General features: G+C 47.7%; 5 protein-coding genes across 5 annotated transcripts; 4 read left to right on the top strand and 1 right to left on the bottom strand.

The window, feature by feature from the left end:
* Window positions 1-788: 788 nt before the first annotated feature.
* On the top strand, window positions 789-2,535 carry DFJ58DRAFT_846010 (uncharacterized protein; the record flags this gene model as incomplete). Its single annotated transcript, XM_041393236.1, has 9 exons — window positions 789-791; window positions 1,144-1,162; window positions 1,272-1,314; window positions 1,597-1,641; window positions 1,742-1,811; window positions 1,835-1,862; window positions 1,906-2,002; window positions 2,088-2,150; window positions 2,376-2,535. The coding sequence occupies 9 exons, from the start codon at window positions 789-791 to the stop codon at window positions 2,533-2,535; spliced, it is 528 nt and encodes a 175-aa protein (XP_041238220.1).
* A 680-nt stretch (window positions 2,536-3,215) lies between these two features.
* On the bottom strand, window positions 3,216-4,862 carry DFJ58DRAFT_813812 (uncharacterized protein). Its single transcript, XM_041391622.1, has 6 exons — window positions 4,746-4,862; window positions 4,617-4,686; window positions 4,522-4,563; window positions 3,729-4,472; window positions 3,500-3,607; window positions 3,216-3,382 (listed from the first exon to the last, which is right to left on the bottom strand). The coding sequence occupies exons 1-5, from the start codon at window positions 4,793-4,795 to the stop codon at window positions 3,581-3,583; spliced, it is 933 nt and encodes a 310-aa protein (XP_041238219.1). The 5' UTR covers window positions 4,796-4,862; the 3' UTR covers window positions 3,216-3,382; window positions 3,500-3,580.
* A 39-nt stretch (window positions 4,863-4,901) lies between these two features.
* On the top strand, window positions 4,902-7,713 carry DFJ58DRAFT_813809 (ABC1 family-domain-containing protein). Its single transcript, XM_041391621.1, has 9 exons — window positions 4,902-5,530; window positions 5,606-5,717; window positions 5,772-5,951; window positions 6,008-6,366; window positions 6,482-6,700; window positions 6,749-6,856; window positions 6,931-7,083; window positions 7,137-7,327; window positions 7,428-7,713. The coding sequence occupies exons 1-9, from the start codon at window positions 4,973-4,975 to the stop codon at window positions 7,525-7,527; spliced, it is 1,980 nt and encodes a 659-aa protein (XP_041238218.1). The 5' UTR covers window positions 4,902-4,972; the 3' UTR covers window positions 7,528-7,713.
* A 3,073-nt stretch (window positions 7,714-10,786) lies between these two features.
* Window positions 10,787-13,435, top strand: DFJ58DRAFT_813794 (uncharacterized protein). The gene is made up of 13 exons (XM_041391620.1): window positions 10,787-11,310; window positions 11,367-11,423; window positions 11,469-11,547; window positions 11,599-11,884; window positions 11,936-11,960; window positions 12,067-12,155; window positions 12,207-12,290; window positions 12,356-12,397; window positions 12,451-12,471; window positions 12,521-12,777; window positions 12,827-13,012; window positions 13,064-13,155; window positions 13,210-13,435. Exons 1-13 carry the CDS (start codon window positions 10,826-10,828, stop codon window positions 13,400-13,402), a joined length of 1,896 nt encoding a protein of 631 aa, XP_041238217.1. The 5' UTR covers window positions 10,787-10,825; the 3' UTR covers window positions 13,403-13,435.
* A 1,987-nt stretch (window positions 13,436-15,422) lies between these two features.
* On the top strand, window positions 15,423-17,356 carry DFJ58DRAFT_813785 (phosphatidic acid phosphatase type 2/haloperoxidase). Its single transcript, XM_041391619.1, has 11 exons — window positions 15,423-15,870; window positions 15,929-15,949; window positions 16,021-16,089; window positions 16,146-16,157; window positions 16,213-16,237; window positions 16,287-16,395; window positions 16,448-16,519; window positions 16,577-16,714; window positions 16,767-16,843; window positions 16,901-16,976; window positions 17,029-17,356. The coding sequence occupies exons 1-11, from the start codon at window positions 15,806-15,808 to the stop codon at window positions 17,274-17,276; spliced, it is 912 nt and encodes a 303-aa protein (XP_041238216.1). The 5' UTR covers window positions 15,423-15,805; the 3' UTR covers window positions 17,277-17,356.
* The last annotated feature ends 348 nt before the right edge of the window (window positions 17,357-17,704 follow it).

Below are 17,704 nucleotides of genomic sequence, written 5' to 3'. Positions count from 1 at the left end.
CCAAATTTTTACTGAGAAATCGGCAAGGTGGTATCCAGCAGTCGCGATCATGGACGCGTCTGGCGAATAGACGGCTGTGCCCACGTAGGTGTGCCCTGTCTCTATTGGTGCGAAGATAATCTCTCCCTTCTCCACATTCCATTGCCTTGCAGTCCCATCGTTGGACCCGCTTAACACTTGCTGGCCATCTTGGCTCCAGCAGACAGAGCACACACTTTGTGTGTGCCCCATCCATTTAGCGATGACCTTTCCAGTCTCGACGCTCCACAGCCTCACCGCACCGTCTTCACTCCCACTGACCACTTTCTTGCCGTCCGGAGATAATGCTATGGTGTACACTGGGCTTACACCGTCCCGCCAGCGTTCACCGATCTGTTCCCCGCTCTTCAAGTCCCAAGCTCGCAGCGAGCCATCACTTGAACAAGTGACGATCCGTTGACCACCTGGCAGGTGTATGACGCCCCAGACACGACTTGTGTGTCCTTCAAATTTCTGGCGGAGCGTAATTGCAGGAGCGTCCTGCATCTTAGCAATGATTGAAGAGATCTCTGATGTCTGTTTCTCCTCAGCAGTTGGCACAACCATGGCTATTACCTGAGAATTGCAGGTAGCCACCGTTTCAGCGTGTATCTCCCAAAGTACATGTCATCACTCACGATCAGGTATTTATCGATTAATGAAAAGGGTGCGCAGGATGCCTGATGTGTAAAAAGCAGCGGGAGGATCAACTTGTCTAATACATTTAATGATCTCAAGGCATATAAGTGCAGATGAAGCGCCCAGGCACCATGGTGAGTTTGATCATTGGAACCCTCTCTTTAGCGTACCATCAATCACTCCCACATCGCCCCTTGACTAGCCTGCTATACACACTAGTACGTGTGATTGCGCATTATGAGAACACATCGGATCTCTGTAAACGAGCCTTTGAGCTTCCACAAGTTCTGCAGCCCCTGCATATTTTACCAGGTTCTACCATGGAGAATGGGAAAAATTTGCCAACAACTGACGAATCAACGTTATTTCTGCGCCCCAACTTGAACTTTCGAACTTCTTGTGTCTGTCAGCGACATTCCGCATTCGGACGAATTCTTAATTTCTAACTTTATCCGACTAGTACTACTCTAATTACGATATAGACAGATAGGCTTGAGACAGGCAGGTAAGTTTATCGAACCAGCCGACGTTGTCACGATTTTCACACGATCCTCCACTCACAACACAGTACTGTCGAGAAACGTGATGTCATACACTTATAAGCGTGCAAATAGGATCACACAAAGGTATCAATCAACCCGTGGCATGTGACAGGCTGTGAGTTTCATGTTTACTCGGTGGAGTGTTTCAACTTCAGGTTCGCGCTTCAGAGTAGTGCTCAGAAGCATTTCCCCCTATAGTATGATTGCTTGTACACTGACGGTGAGAAAAACAGGCAATTCTTTCAGGGGTCTATGACTTGATCATGAGATATACTGTGAACTCACCACTTGGATCTCGACTATCGGCACAACAATACTTCAAGTCTCCGACTTATCAGTATTACCCCGGAGGTCTGGCTTGGCCATTGAATTCTGTTACTCATTTTTTTGTGTTCAGCTTTAGCTCAATTGCTGGCAAAACTGTACCAGCTGCTTTGGGGATGTGAGTGAAGTGCATACTTTTATCGCAATTCGCAAAGCACATCCCTTCATTAGGTACTCGATCATTGTTTTGACATTTTAACATGAAGTGCATGTGGTAGCTTGGGCTGTTGGTGCATTGCGCCTGTGATGTTCATGGTGCCTCCATATGGATTACTGGCGAAACATATGGTGAGATTGAACACTATTTCAAGTTACTCCTCGGGGGAAATGTCGTTAGTGGTATAACACATGCCAGTTATAGTAACCCTTCATCGACAATCAGTTTCGGAAAATAGCAAGTACCGTTCTATTAATCCGAAAGTCAAACGCGGTGCCAAGCTTTATGATGCAGTACTTGATAAGATAACAGATTGCTGTGAGTAAGTGACCTGACAAGGGCGATTGGCTTCACATCTATGTGCTGACCTCCCTGATACCCTGGTTCTTATCGTGTTGGCACCGAAGATCACCATTGCGGCAGCCCAGTAGGAAGATAGATAAGACCATTTTTTGTTGGCAAGCCATTTGGTAAGTATCTGCACAGTTCTGTCACATCAGAGCGGCGATTTGAAGCTTGCTGCCTTCTCGATGCTCACTTGCGATTTCTCCGAACTAAAAACATAGAAAGTGTGCGCCAACATCGTCAGAACATTGTAAAGGAGGCTATTACGATAGTGGAACATATGATAGTAGACTGAGCAAGTCGCTACGGTGCTACGGTGCCTTCCTGACTATATACTGATAAAATTACAGTGGTGATCATTATCACAATCACAATAATATACTTGTCATGCATGAATATTTGACAACCTTACCTCCACTGGCAGGACTGTATGTACGGATCGGCGGAGAAGCGGTCAGGGCAAATGGCCCTGAAGTTGGACACCCCGGCGGCGTCCAATTCGTTCGTTAGCGGATAAAATGCCTTCAGGGCTCTGCCGGCGCGGACTCAGAGGAGGACGGAATGCGGCCTAGGGTATATATTAAAGTGCCACTGCCATGCCCCGTCGACGAGGATGAGAGGAAGTCCAGGCCATCGGAGGTAGAATTCTCATGTCATGGAAGAGCATGAAAGAGGTCTAGGTGGCACTCAGGTAGAACGCCCACGTCGCGTAACCAGGATGAGTAGCGGCCTAACGCAGAAGATGGTGGTGAAGCACGCCCGTGCCACATGAAAGCGGTCTCTTTGAGAGGACGACGAACCAAACCAAACGTGGGTGTACATACTACGATCCAGGAAGCCGCCAGTAAATCGACCGTGAGGGTACCTACAATGTGGACGTACTCTGGTTGCTGCGCCGGATGTCAAGTAACATCACCTGCTCTCACGCTGGAAGGGCGCGGCCTTAAGACTGCGAGAGGAAGATGGATTATAAGAGCGTATTTGCAGCGCCCAAAATCAAAATGTCTTGCCCAAACAAGAATGCAACAGACTTTGCCGGAGCTAGGCATTCCTTCCGGTAGAGCGTTCTATAACCTGAGTATTTTCTTTCGTAACATTGATAGTAGCAAATTTCAAGTCGTGTCCATACCACCCGATGTTACTATATTCTGTGCAGACGCATGGCTCGCGACGACGCTGGGGTCGGCGGGGCCAGCTCCTGCTACTAGCGTAGTTCCACTCACAAGTGGAATACAAACACTATAGCATTGAGCCCGACAACAAGACAGATTCACACCGGGTGTGGTGCCCAACACTGACTCGCCCTCGTATATATATGCTGTACATGGGGTAGAACACCGATCTTTGTGGACAAGACGTGCATTGCAGATTTTGAGAGCAAAAGATTAGAAGTAAACGACAGGATGCAATGACAGGGAAATTCGGACCTTTCATAGATGAAACGCGAACCTGCAGACTCACGCAGGGAAAAAACCTATTCAGATCAGCATGACTTAATACAATATAGCATGGTAACAGCAAGTGAACAGTAGGGCACGGGTATATGATATTGAGTTTAATCACTGACTGCAGCCAAGTAGCTCTGTAAAGGGATTGTGTCAGCAAGAATATTCAGAACGTCGGTGTAAAGGAGAAAACGACCAAAGATACAGTGACAGGCAAAGAGCACCAGGTGCTTTAGTGCCAATCGGCAAAATACTCACCTCTCTATCTTCCAAAAACTCCCAATACGCCAAGGCGACAGCGATCCAAAAGCTCGTATCAACTCCAAATACACGCTCCTCTGCTCTATTTATCTCGAGAAGACCCGTCACCGACGCCGCGGTGAGTACCGGTGTGCGATCATGGAAGGTCAACAATGGTGTCGGGGTCATCGGAATAATCTGGGATATCCGATGTCCTGAACCAGGCGGCTGGGGACTCGGCCGGTCGAGTGGCATTATAGTGAATGAGGCAGAGTGCGAAGGCCTGCTGTTTTTGAACATCGACAACGCGCGTGTTATGAACGATGTCTGCTCGCCTGGATGCGGCCCCGGGATGTGCGGTGTGGAATGTGGTGCCAATAGGAATTGCGTTGCCTGAGGACGAGATGCGCGTTTCTGTGCTGCAATGGGCGACGGGGATATTTCCTCCAAGCGTGCACTGATGCTTTGTGGTGTGGGTGGGGTGATCGTGATGGAGGCCGGGGGCGGTGTTGGGGGGTAAGAGTGTACTGTTGATGTACTATCTATGGACATCTTCGAGGTACTGGGCGAATGTATCACAGTAGAGGGGGCGTTCGTAAGACATGATAAGGATAGCGCGGCGTCTGTATAACTAGGGGATGTGCGGGGAATAGGAAGGAGGGATATGGCGACGCCTGGGGGAAATGATGGTGCACGGATGCGGATATACCACCCGCGCTTGGGCTTGTGAATTGTCCAGCAGATTGTTGATGTTTGGTTGTGCTTCGGAGGGAATGTGAATTAGTGCAATGCATGAGACGTGGAAACGCACAACGACATGCTCAATAATCTCATCGTCCCCTAGGAACCTTTCCTTCATTTAGGTGAGCGGGCGAAGGAGGGAAATGCAGGGCTTGGGTGTCGCACCTTGTACCATATGACATTGTCATGACCCTCCTCAAAGATGTTGATTCGCAGGTCAGAAATGACGTCGGAGCTGTAACAAACCAAGGTAAAATGTAGTGGTGGCATATTACCTGGACAACATTTAATTACCTCTGCATCACATATCGCGCCAGGTTAGGATTGTGGATTTGATTCTGCATGGCTCCGACCTGCGGCAGTTGTGATACAAGGAAGGGCGTTCAGGCTTTCAGCGCTTCAGGCTTAAAAGGTCTGAAACGGACTGATGTGGCTGTGCAAATTCTACCACAACAGTCACGTTGCGAGTCGCGACGGTGTAGTGCCTTCAATTGATTTTTGAGGCAGAAATTTGGTCGTGGATGCCACCTGGGCCTGCATTTGGATGGCTTTGTGTTCTCCACTCAGTTACAGATATTGCTGTTCGTGCAGCACAGATCAGAGCCTCCCAGGTTCTTCCTGCCAGAACTGTTGTATTTCCGGAGTTCTCTTTGCGCAAAAGCAAGGCAGAAGAGCATCAGTTAATACCACAGCTTGCAGGCGATGCTCAAGCAAACCACGGCCCTCCAAAACCGCGCACAGATCACGCGTTTTCTTCCAACCCTCCGATCAACAACACTTACCATCCCGAGGAACGGCGAGAGGAACTGACACCATTACTGCCTCAGTTTGAAGAGGACATCCTGTCTGAACAGGTTTCGTCCACTACCTATATCCATCTCTCCACTGAGCCTACCTTAGAGCCTCAACTACCCCATGATCCCAGTTTTGCGGTCTCTTCTATTCCACTTGAGGCGGATAGTTCCTTGAAGATCGCGTCTTCTTCCGAAGTCACGTTTGACTCTGGTTCTCCTTCCATACCCACGGGATTTGAAAGCCTACGTCGCGAAATAGAAAGTTCTGTACCCCTAGATTTAGAGGTGTGTGTCATCCCTACCAGTTCACTCGTTCCTCTGCTCACCTCTTGCTCATTTCAACGTGTTGCCACCTCATAGCATCCAGAAAAAGCCCTATCCGCACCCATAGACTCCCCTCCTATACTCTCACGCAGCCTCCAATCATCCAAGGTCCCTTCGTCCAGACTTGGTCGGTTATTTCACTATGGCAGTACGTCTTTCTTTGCCGTCCTTTCGTTCACCTTTTGCTAACTTGTCATCATAGGCCTTGCAGCATCGCTCTCGTACGGCGCCGCTTCCGAGCTCTTACGTCGCTCTACTACACCCCATGCAGACAACACACAACCAGTCATGATGACTGAAGCAAACATAACCCGCTTGGTGTCCAAGCTTTCTCAGATGCGCGGTGCTGCACTGAAGCTCGGCCAGTTCATGAGCATCCAAGGTGCCTACCCATAGGTTATCTCTTGTCATTTTGTCCGCTGTTAACCTGGGAGCTAGACACCCACCTCCTACCCCCAGAAGTTGACAAAATATTCCGCCGCGTTCAAGATAGCGCTCACTATATGCCGGACTGGCAGATGCAACAAGTGCTATGCGCGTCTCTAGGGGAATCATGGGCCGATAATTTTACATCGTTCGATCGTATACCGTTCGCAGCTGCGAGCATCGGTCAGGTGCACCACGCTGTCCTTGCTCGAAGTCAGAGTCCGTCTAGCGACGACGGCCAACGCGTTGCTGTGAAGATCCAGTTCCCGAACATTGCTAACTCAATTGTGAGCGATCTTGGCTACGTTAAAATGGTTCTCACCGCTGGAAGCTTGCTTCCGCGGGGGTTGTTCCTGGATCGTACGATTCAAGTATGTTTTTTATATCTCCCTCATGCCTAGCGCTGAACATCTGACTTTTTATTCTCGATCTTTCCTCATTTCCTGCTATTGGGACAACTCACTACGACCTATCTCAATATCAAAGGTGATGAAAGATGAACTTGCTGACGAATGCAACTACTCACGGGAGGCAAGTTTCCTTGAGCGGTATGGGAGACCAGATTGTCTTGGTGCAGATGCACGATTCAAGGTCCCATGGGTGTGGCCAGGTAGTACAGAACGCGTTCTTGTGATGGAGCATGTAGAAGGCGTCAGCATTGGGGATGCTGTAATTGGAGCTTTACCACAGGAGGAGCGGAACGAGGTGCCTACCATCGACCACAGATCATGCATTTGCTGAAATTTATGGTAGATTGCATCGCGAATCATCGAGCTCTGCTTACGAGAGCTCTTCCAGTTCAGGCTCATGCAGACGGACCCTAACTTCACGAATTTCCTGTGGGACTTAAAGGCACAACAGGTGTGTCTTATGTTGGCGCTTCATGTTTTCCGTTTCTTGAGTTTCCTGGACGATCTCACTGTCTATCATCGCAGCTATCCCTAGTGGACTTTGGCGCAACACGAGAGTACACAAAAGAATTCATGGACAGCTGGCTGCGCCTTCTTCAAGCCGCTGCATCCGAGGATCGTATCGCATGTGCAGAATGGAGTCAGAAACTTGAATATCTCACCGGAGAGGAGAATGAAGTACCATCTCCCCATCACTGTCCCGCGCATGTATTCACGGAACACGTTTACAGGTCATGCTCGATGCGCACATCGACTCCATGGTCCTCCTAGCTACCCCCTTCAAATCCACGACCACGCAGCCTTTCGCTTTTGGACCTGGGACGCCATGGGCGGACATCACAGCTCAAATACGTGCTATCATACCTGTGATGCTCAAGCACAGGCTGACGCCCCCACCGCGGGAAACCTACAGTCTGAATCGGTGAGTCTTTCAATAGATTTTCTTCAGAATAAGAGCTAGGATTTTATGTTCGATTTTATTGCGTGCTTCATGATCTTTCTAATCATTGCTGGTTCTGTAGGAAATTGAGTGGGGCGTTCTTACTTGCTTCGAGGTTGCGTGCTGTGGTAGACACCAAGAAGCTTTGGGACCAAGTTACAGATCCGTACAAGTTTGGTTGACGATGAGCCTGCGCTGTCCAATCCAGGGTATCTAATGGCACAATTTTTGTGGAACACTTTCCTGAATGCAGCGATATCCATCATCTGACAAAAAGTCGCTGCAATACCATTACGTTATAAAATCGTAACGGCGCCGGCGCCAGCTCCCGACTCGCTCATTCCTGGCATGTTTTGTGTCCATAAACGCAAATTAGTCTTTTATTTTATTTTGCATTGGCAAATGACTGCTAATCCTATGTGATTCTATGTGATTCTACTGTCGAGGTATAATGTTCCTCGACTCGTACTACAGACGTCCATCTTGGCCAGTCTTGGCCAAGTGGTAAGCGTGATAGGACAGAAATCTGCTCCCTCGAGTCTTGGGTGGTGCGGATTCGAAACCTGCCGACAAATGTCTTATCACGCCTTGAGATTCACTCATGGACAGTTCTCAAGATGGGAGGTTCATCTCAACTTGGCAAGCGCCCTGGGTGAAGTGGTTGACAACAGAATCGAAATCTGTGCGGGTTCGAAACCTGCCGACGAGGTTTCCTCTCTCGGAACACACCTTGACATTTACACAGATTTAAATCGAACTGGTCTTAGCCCTTAAGTGGTTACCACAACCGAATCCAAATCTGTTTGCCTTGGATTGTGCAAGTTTCAGGAATCAAACCTGCCGATGACAGTTTTTTTTTCTATCAGAACATACTTTCAATGAAGCATGTTGGATTTTTTCGGAGGGCCTTAGCCAGGTGGTTACCACAACAAAATCAAAATCTGTCGAACCTGCCGATGAGTCACCCTGTCGGAACACTTGAAGATTCACTCATGGACAGTTCCTCGGAGATTCATTTCTACTGGTCTTAGCCAAGTGGTTACCACAACGGAATCAAAATCTGTTGATGTCAATTTTTTATATCAGAACACACCTTGACATTCATTCATGGATGGTTTCCTCCGGTGCTCATCTTTACTGGTCACCACAACAAAATTTGTTTCTCTTGGACTGCGCAGGTTCGAAACCCGCCGAATGGAAGGTTTTCTCTCTCAGAATACACCATAACGCTACTCATGGATGGTTTCATTGCATGCTCATCCCACTGGTCTTAGCCAAGTGGTTACCACAGCAGAGTCAAAATCTGTTTCTCTTGGAGTTGGTTCAAAACCAGCTGACAACATTTTTATGACGTATAAATCCTCGAGAGGGTATTTTAACCGGTAGGTCCAGTCGTTGCGCCAAAATTTCCTTTCTATGTGATAGTCTATCCATGGAGAGGAATTCACCTTCATATCTCGCAAGGTCGTCTCAAAAACATAAGATATATCCTCAAGGTGCGTACGTGCCAACCGAAACTGTCGGGATTCACCACCAAACGAAAAAATGTTTAGTGGGGCCGGACCGGCCACCGGAGGCCAGAAGAATGCGTGCAAGCTAAGGACAGAGTGAGCCTAACAATCAGGAAAATGATGTAACCTCCCAACCTTTAGCTTTCAGGTCATCCTCGGTCGCATTAGAAGAGCTAACAACCGAAGGAGTGTCCATCCATGAGACTTCAGCGAGGCTGGAAGAATTGAAAGTGGCTCTACTAGACCCAGACACACCTCTCTGCGACCAGATGGAGGCTCTCTTTCTCCAACCCCTCTGGAAACTTTCAACTCAGATTGCGCCGATGTCCACCTTTGTCATTTGTTATCAATGCCTTTGATGAATGCACATGCGAACCCGAGCTTACCGATCTAATATTTTCCCTTGCACATGCAGACTGAACCATATCGTTCTGATGTGGGTAGTTTGCGTGATCTCCTGTTTTATGTCGATGCCGAGGCGGAACAAAAGATTATTGTTTGCTTTCGATTACCGCGGCAAGACTCAGGAACCGGACAGAGATGTCAACAGAGAGATCAGCGCGAAAGTCTAGAACATCCCATAACGGATAGCTCAAGACACGATGCAGGACTAGCCCACTGAGGCATGCATAACGGAAAAAAGGCCCAGCGAGAGCTGAATGACAGACATAAAGACAACTTGACAAGCCTCTGAGGTGTCAGATGATTGCAACCGAAAAGGCCAGAACACGGGTGTAGCCGGCAAAGGTTTTGGGAGATGGGAACTCGATCGTGTTCGATAAGAGCCCTCCTCCATTGCATCTACTGGCCTCGCTCTCACTTGACATGGTTGGAAATTAGTCTTCCTGGTTTCTCTCGGTACTTGGTTTCCTGACTTACGAAATTGTTAGTGATCGGGGACCGTAGTGGAGCTAGGGCTTAGCCATATTCGTTGTCAACTAGTAACCTGCATTTATTTGCTCTGTGCATGTGCAACTCTCACAGTCTGCCCTGAAGCCAGACGGCGGTTCACAGCCACAGTCGTCAAATGCAAGACATGTATTGGGCGGGACTTAATACAGGAGCTTAAGCTAGCGTGAGAGGGCATCAACTAGCACTTTCCGGACGAGGATGAATGCAGAAAATGGCACCGATACCTGTCTCCTTGAATGAAGACGGTGGACTCACCACATGCAGTTTTCAATGTCTCGTCGAGCGGAATTTCGAGCTCTGCATTGATTAATTTGATTGGTACACACCATAAAACAGATAGTGCAGATCACTAATGCGACTGTGTTGAATTTTTCGAATTGTAATAGAGGTAGATGAGAGGGACGAAGACTTGAATGGGTTCACTGTTTGCAGAGGGTCACCGACATATAGGAGACAAGAATCGCAGCGGTTGCGTGTCTGGACGGATAGTACCCCGAGAAAGCTGATATCCACAGCAAGTATCACAATAGACTAAGATTGACATCGATTGCATTGCCGATAGGGAGCAGAAGCACAACTCACGAATATTGTATATCCATTCCATTCACTGTTGAGTCTGTTGATAAAATTCTTCTACTGCGGCTGAACGATGGTAGAATCCTTGGTATAAGCGTTAGGGGATCCAAACAGTATGAAATTCATGTCGCGAAGAAGGATATCGTTCGAGCAGATGTTGGGATTTCCCGGGCCGTATAGTGACTGGTCCAATTGAGCAATTCAAATTATTCAATGAGTGTGTTCAAACTTCGCTGTTTGCAACCGTTTACACAAGGATGTGATCGAGTAATTGATTGGCCGGACAAGTTGCAGAGAAAAGTAGATACGCGCGTACTTAAGTTCGAGCAATATGATGGATGTAAAACCATAACTCGGAAGTTGCTCGGAAGGTCGACCGGTCAAGAGTCGCGGCCCTTGCAGGTGTCCACGTGCCCGGGTCGCTTTGGCAACTTCAACCTGACTCAGGTCGACATTAACTCGGAACGTTGGACGACCAAACATGTTGAACGCGAGGCTGATTCTAAGGCTCTTGAAACGTCTGTGCCAAGTGTTGGCAACACTCATAACTTCATCTGCCCAAAGATTGCGAATCCTCGTGATTTACTTTCGACACTTTGTGGCCAAGTTGAACTTGAAGATTCGTGGTTTTTCCAGGCACAATACTAACTCGACGAAATCCTCTCCTGCAGACTGTTGTACTGTGCCGACCAGCACTTCCGGTGTGCGATGTCCCCCCGTCAACTTACCATTGCCGCTTCACAACCAGCAAATAACTTCAGCAAGTCCAGCAAGCAGCACGCAAAATGCGTTGTTGTCTTCGGTGCCAATGCCTGTACCATGCATTCCCCAGCAACCCATTCCGCCTCAGACGTCTTCGCCTCTACAAGTTCCTAACGCAAATCCTTCTAGTGCTACAGCCACCACTCCCATGCTTGTGCCATTTGCTGCGAATGACATTTCGCGATACGATAATCGTCCTTTTGTGTACGTGAATGCAGTCTATATTAACAATGGATTGATCTTGAGGAGTTGGCCTCTAGAGACACAGCTAAAAAGCGCGATGTAATTCCAGCACTCATGAGACAGTTCCCCAACGAGTGAGTACACAACCAGGGGATGAATGCGGATGACAAACTGTTCAGATCATGTCCGTGGCTGAGCGGTGATTGGAAGTCATGTGTACACCCGGAAGGCGTACTGTATTTGTACAACGAACGCCGGGTAAGCATTCGATCATGAAGGCCGTACGCACTTTTGTGACGTATTCTGCAGAGTGTATTCACAGAAGCAACCATGGATCGCAGCATGTTCGAGTTGCTCGACAAATGCGTAGATGAGTTAAATGAACTAGCGAAAACAAAATCAGTGGATCTCGGAGCTGATGATATTGAGCTCGTCGTGCAACTAGCGCAGACTGAAACCGGAGATGCACAAGTGTTTTGTTATTATTATTTCATCGACCACAAAGCTCGAACACTCTTTTGGCTACACGATTACAATCAAGCGACAGATGATATTTTTAGTGGGCTCCGAGGCGTCGCCGATCCGAGCCATATCGGTGCGTTATGCGGGACTTGTGATAATTCCGCTGATATGGACTAACCACTAGGATATTCCCTGGAGGCTGAGTACTGGTGTGTCATACTCTATTTTGTACGATTTTTATCTATTTCCTGCGAGATACACTCCGATTCTAATGTGGTTTCAGAACCTGTGACCATCATTACATGGAACGAGCAGGACGCACTGCGAATCCTACCCGGACCACCAGATGGATAGACCGAAGATCATCAAGGAACTAAGGGAGCTTGTCATGCATGCAAGTGCAGGTACTTATCGCCTGGATTCAAGTGTAGATTTTTCTTGAACGCGCGATTCAGAGATCATCACTTCAGACACGTCCTTGTCGCCTTTTGATGGAGATGAACTCTCCAAAATCTTGGAGTTGATAAACCATCTCAAAGGTGTGGCGGTCCCCTTCGAACTGTTTTCATCTGTAACAGTCTAAAGTACCATTATACATCTCCAGAGAATGATCTAGACAATGACCCACATTCCACTTGTGTTATTGGTAAGCAAAGCTATGCACACACATGAATTTAAGATTCACCATTTCGTCAACAGCGAGATTCATGCATTACTTTTGTATATTCTTCATTTCGACGTCTTAGCGCCCAGCTCATTCATGCTGAAGATAGAGCCAAGTTCTTCAACTTCTGCGGTCTACCTTACGCTCGTCTTGAAGCCGATAAATCGGTGTACGAGGAAGATCAAAACTTTCACCCACTAACCAGTAGTGTTTCTTTTGCTCTCGACGCCATGCTTTTTTGGGCTCCTCAATCACACTTGGAAGATCTTCAAAAAGTGTGGGTGGATGAATGCATCAATACGCCGCGGTGGAAAGACTTCAACAAAAACCTCATGACAGAATGGACTGGGATCACAATCTACGTATGTATCATGATGTCAGTATCCTCCTCCGTACCTTGATTATCTCCAGTCCACTGTCATGTTAGCAGTAGACGTAAGTTTCCTTGCAGTGCCGAATGTGAATATTAGCCAGTCGCAGTCGATCGGGATTATCGTCACCTATCTCTCCATCATCTTCATCACTGGCTCCTTGATCGTCTCAGTCCTGCTGGTGCGACAGAACCAAAGATATGGTTTTGAACCAGCGGACAAAGCAGCAAGTTCTTGCCTTAGCGTCCGCCTCTTCCATACTAACTAATTCCGTCAGACGCATTTTCTGTCTCATATGACGGGGACATTTTTCGGAATGAGAGCCCTTGCCACGGTTCACGGTCTTCCCTACGCAATGCTTATGTGGGGGTAGGTGGATTGCTACTCCATCACCAGGTTAATGGTGACCTTATTCTTGATTAGGATGATATACTTTGCAATCGCCATTCTGTACAATGTGTTCAAGTTTACGACAGTGCCCATGCTGGCATCAGTTGTCAGCGGGTGCGTGATCATTACCATGTTCATTTTTTGGTTCATCTGGGCAGCAAGAGAGTTCCGTCTTTTCCCGCGACTGGCAAAGTCCATTTTCCCCTCAGTACTAGCGAGACCTTAGTGCAGACTTCCAGATTTTTATATATGCAATGGCAATAACTTTATCATTAACTGAGTTTGTGGCATTGAACGCCTGAGTCAGTATTCAAGTCGCTCTTTCACGAGCTACTAAGCCGCCTGTCACGTTCCGAGGAAGTATATCCTGCCGGGCGTAGGGTTTCATACGCCTTGTGTAAACCAGCGCTAATATTATCTCATGCGTAGATAGGCTGTGTCACACCGGCGACGATGGGTGTAACGAAGGGACACAGAACACAGTAGGAGTAGGTAGGTGGTGTTTATCATTAGGAGGTCACACCAGCGTAGAGGCAGGCACGTTGCCAGCCACACCAGTCCAACGTGCAGCCCTAGAGAGGGACCGCAGGCTTGTTGCCTTCGTGAAGCCATCATGCATCAATATGTGGGTAAAGGCTGAGTTCACGAACACATAAAGATGTGAATTTTCTACGTCATGCAACCATCGGCGTTTCATGGTATGTGTACCGATTACGATTAGGGTTTGTTGTCTTTTTTTAGTGGAATGACATTGGTAGCAACAAGTAGTAGTGACCAAATGACGTGCACCGACTAATGGAAACCACTCCATGGATCCGACGTACCCTGGTACTGTCACGAACCACAAGTAATCGATAGCTCCACCTCGGGTTTCCTGTAAACATTCACACCATTTGTTCTTGTGCGGAATTGTCAGATAAACGACGGATCCATCGCAGATCAAGGATACGTACCTCCAGCGAAACAAATCACATCCGGCCTTTCGGCAAATTCACATTACACGAGGATATCCAATTGAACTTTGATGATTGACATTTAGTCCACGCTCTCGAAACCTGGGCAAGCCCAGCCGATTATCGTATCCGAGGTATCGCATGAAACCAGGATATGGCTTCCGCCCACGGCCTGAAGTACGGGAGTGAGCGCCTTGACCAAAGGCACAATGCAATGTGAACGACGTATTGAGTTACTCAGTAGACACCATAGGCATTTCTGATAGCCTGTGGCAGTCGATAGCGAGAACGGGAAACTGACCACATATAGGAGGTCATCGAGTTGATTGCTGGCTTGCGGAAATACGATGCATAGACTTTTTAGATGCCGAACATAATTATTGGGAAGAGGAATCATTTCTTCGCCAGCTCGCAGGAATAAAGTACATTCCACAAGAAAGGTACATTACTGGATGACACCAAGCAATTTGGCGAGGCGTGACGTACTACCGTCAAGTTCTAAGGCAAGAGAGAGCCTGGTCATTCAGCCCATGGCACAAATACCCGTCAAACTATTTGTCCGTACACCCTAAACGAGGAATCGCGGAGAGGTGTTGTTTGGAAATCGAATGAGAGAGGCTCCCTAGTAGCACTTTCGCGGACGACTGCAGGAGGAACAGAATCTACAACGAGGATTAATAGTCCTATAAACAGTTTCTTGAACATGCAAGATAGTCTGCAGATAATATGGCTTTCGCGACCAGGCATTCTCTTCACCGGAGAGTCGCCTGGAGATACGAGATCAACAATGTTACGCTGTTAGACACTGGATGGCACACAATTTGTGTGGAGCTTGAACTCCTTGATGCAGGGCTATCTACAAAGTTGAAAGCTGCACTCGACAATTTATACCGGCGGACACTTGCTGAATTTCCAAAGCTTCCAGTGACGAGTCATGACTGACATTGACAACGCATTTTTTTCTGCAAGGTGCACTTTAGTACGACAACGGTTACAGTACTGACCCTGTGACACTGGCGCAGCATATGTGAGGCTTGATGCGGTCATGACGTGACATGATTGCGCGGCATGGGTGAAGCCTGATGCATTGATGCGGCGTCGATGAGGTATGGCCATATGCATGGATTGGATTAACACGACATGGGCCGCCTGATGGGCGAGGTCACCGCGCGGACAAGGCAAATATTTAATAACCGCAGTCCACACGTGATGTTGAGCTTGGGATATGGTTACATAATGTGGGTGACGTGTCAGAAGGTTGCGATGGTAAAATGTTTTCATGAAAACTTTTCACGCAACTTGAACCCATATGTATGAATCGACGACGGTCGACTGTTGGGCATGGTTGCGGTACAAATATATAGCCACGGATGCGGTGCGCAGGGCAGTGTGTATGAAGCCGTAATTCCCAAGGTGTTTCTAAAATTACACAGGACTCCTGGAGTCCGCGCCCGCAGACTCCTTCATCAAGGATCAATATTAATATTAGATCCTGCCAGTTTGTGTGAGAACGACTTATTGGTATATATCACACAGTGGAATGGGCAAGACATCCTGAAACGTCGGCAATAACTATTCCTCTCACAACCATAAAACAACGCACTCACGGACTGTACCTTGCGGCCACTACTACTGGGGCTAGTACTCTGCAATCGAATCCTGTCATTCCCAACACCATGAGCCAAGAACGCAGGCCACAACCAGGCCTACGGCGATTCATGATGTCGTATGCCCCCGACTGGTGAACTTCTTGATCACTAAACTTTGGGCTTGAACTCATGCAGTCTCTTTTCCCGAAGGATCATATCTGGTGCGCTTTGGTGAGGATTCGGAGCTATGAAGGTTACAGGCATGGAAAGACCCGGAGCTAAAGACTGGCATTAACTCGTAGGGCAATATTTTGGGTCACCGACAGCTACATCTCTGGATTTAAGAGGCACTTCTCGCTGTCTGATGTCTCGTAAGTATTCAATGCTTCCATTCGGGTTCGCCTTCATGTTGAGACCACCTTCTTAGATTACTATATCCGTGGGTATTACTCATCCACTGGGTCTACTTACATCGCTCACTTCATACCCACCAGCTATGCTGTTAATCAACGTGTCGGGGTAAGCTACAGCAAACATGGACAAAGTCCTTTCATTAACGATATTTCAGACAACAGCTCTTAGATTTATCTCTTTCGGCATCCCATTTGTGCTCCAGTGCCTTATCAATTTTTTGACAGTCCAGTCATGGTGGGATTTCCATCACAGCACTCTGGGATGTATGTACCTAAATTTAGTAGCTACATCCTATGGCTACTGATGACGATGCAGTGGTCCTTTCTCTGTCGATGACGAGGGCCATTACACAATTCGTCAAAGTTACAGTTGGACGGCCTCGGCCAGGTAAGCTTGCAACTTTATGCACATAGATCTACTTGACGTATCTTACAATATTTATAGATTTAATCTCGCGCTGTCAGCCTGTGACAGGCTCTACAGACCCTTTTTTGGGCCTATCTACAGCAGATATATGCACGCAGACGGTATCGAAGATACTCGAAGATGGATGGAGAAGCTTCCCCAGCGGACATTCTAGCAGTATGACGGATGTCATCTCTCCTTCTTATCGATCTGACATGTCTATATGTAGTATCTTTTGCAGGCCTCGGATTCCTCGCCTTTTACCTGGCTGGTAAACTACATCTATTTGACACCCGGGGACATGTAGTGAGTTCCCCTTACCCTGTGAACAGTTGAATGTGTGTTTGACTACCCATGATTCAGAGTAAAGCGTGGTTATCTATTACTCCCCTTGTCGGTGCAATGTTCGTGGCAATTTCGCGCACTATGGACTATCGTCGTACGTTCCCTGTTTTATGGATTCATGTTAGATTACTCACTTTGCCATTCAGATCACTGGCAGGATGTCGTGGCCGGATCTGCGCTTGGACTTCTCCTCGCATATTTTTCATACAGGCAGTATTACCCTAACCTAGCATCGGCAGATGCACATCAGCCGTATGCTACCCGGTTCGAAGACGCCAAGGGTGTTGAATTGGATACAATCAATGGAACCACTGATCCGTTGCTACACCGCTATGACGAAGATGACGAAGTGATCAGCACGAGACGTAATCCGAGGACCGGGATTCGACGATAACCTTCATTACAGTATTTTTTATTACATGTACTCCCTAGCCAAATTTCTTATTCATCCAAATTTCGAAATACTATATAACACCTTACAACAAAATGGTTGATGAATTATAGCCAGGCCAAAAAGCTACAATGGACAAAGTTCCTGGCACTCGCTGCATCTATGTATCTTCAAAGTCAGGTATTGGATATCGCTTCGGTGTTCATGCTTTCTCTTCGACGACCGTCATAGTCCATACTATCGCTATTAGTAGCTGGAGGCTTGCTAAATAGTTCACCGTCCCTTGATTCGTTGAACATGGATGGAATCCTCCGCCTCCTGTCTTCTTCGACTCTTCCGGTTGGATCCTCCGGCCTGCAGCATTGCACCGTCAGCTGCCGGTGTCATGGACTGTTTCCCCCCCTCGGAACGGCTACCCTGAGCAGGACACG

Source organism: Suillus subalutaceus (assembly GCF_016647625.1).
Source record: "Suillus subalutaceus strain FC151 chromosome Unknown DFJ58scaffold_156, whole genome shotgun sequence".
Taxonomy (NCBI): domain Eukaryota; kingdom Fungi; phylum Basidiomycota; class Agaricomycetes; order Boletales; family Suillaceae; genus Suillus; species Suillus subalutaceus.
Note: the sequence above shows the minus strand (reverse complement) of the source record. Positions and strands in the feature narration are given on the sequence as shown.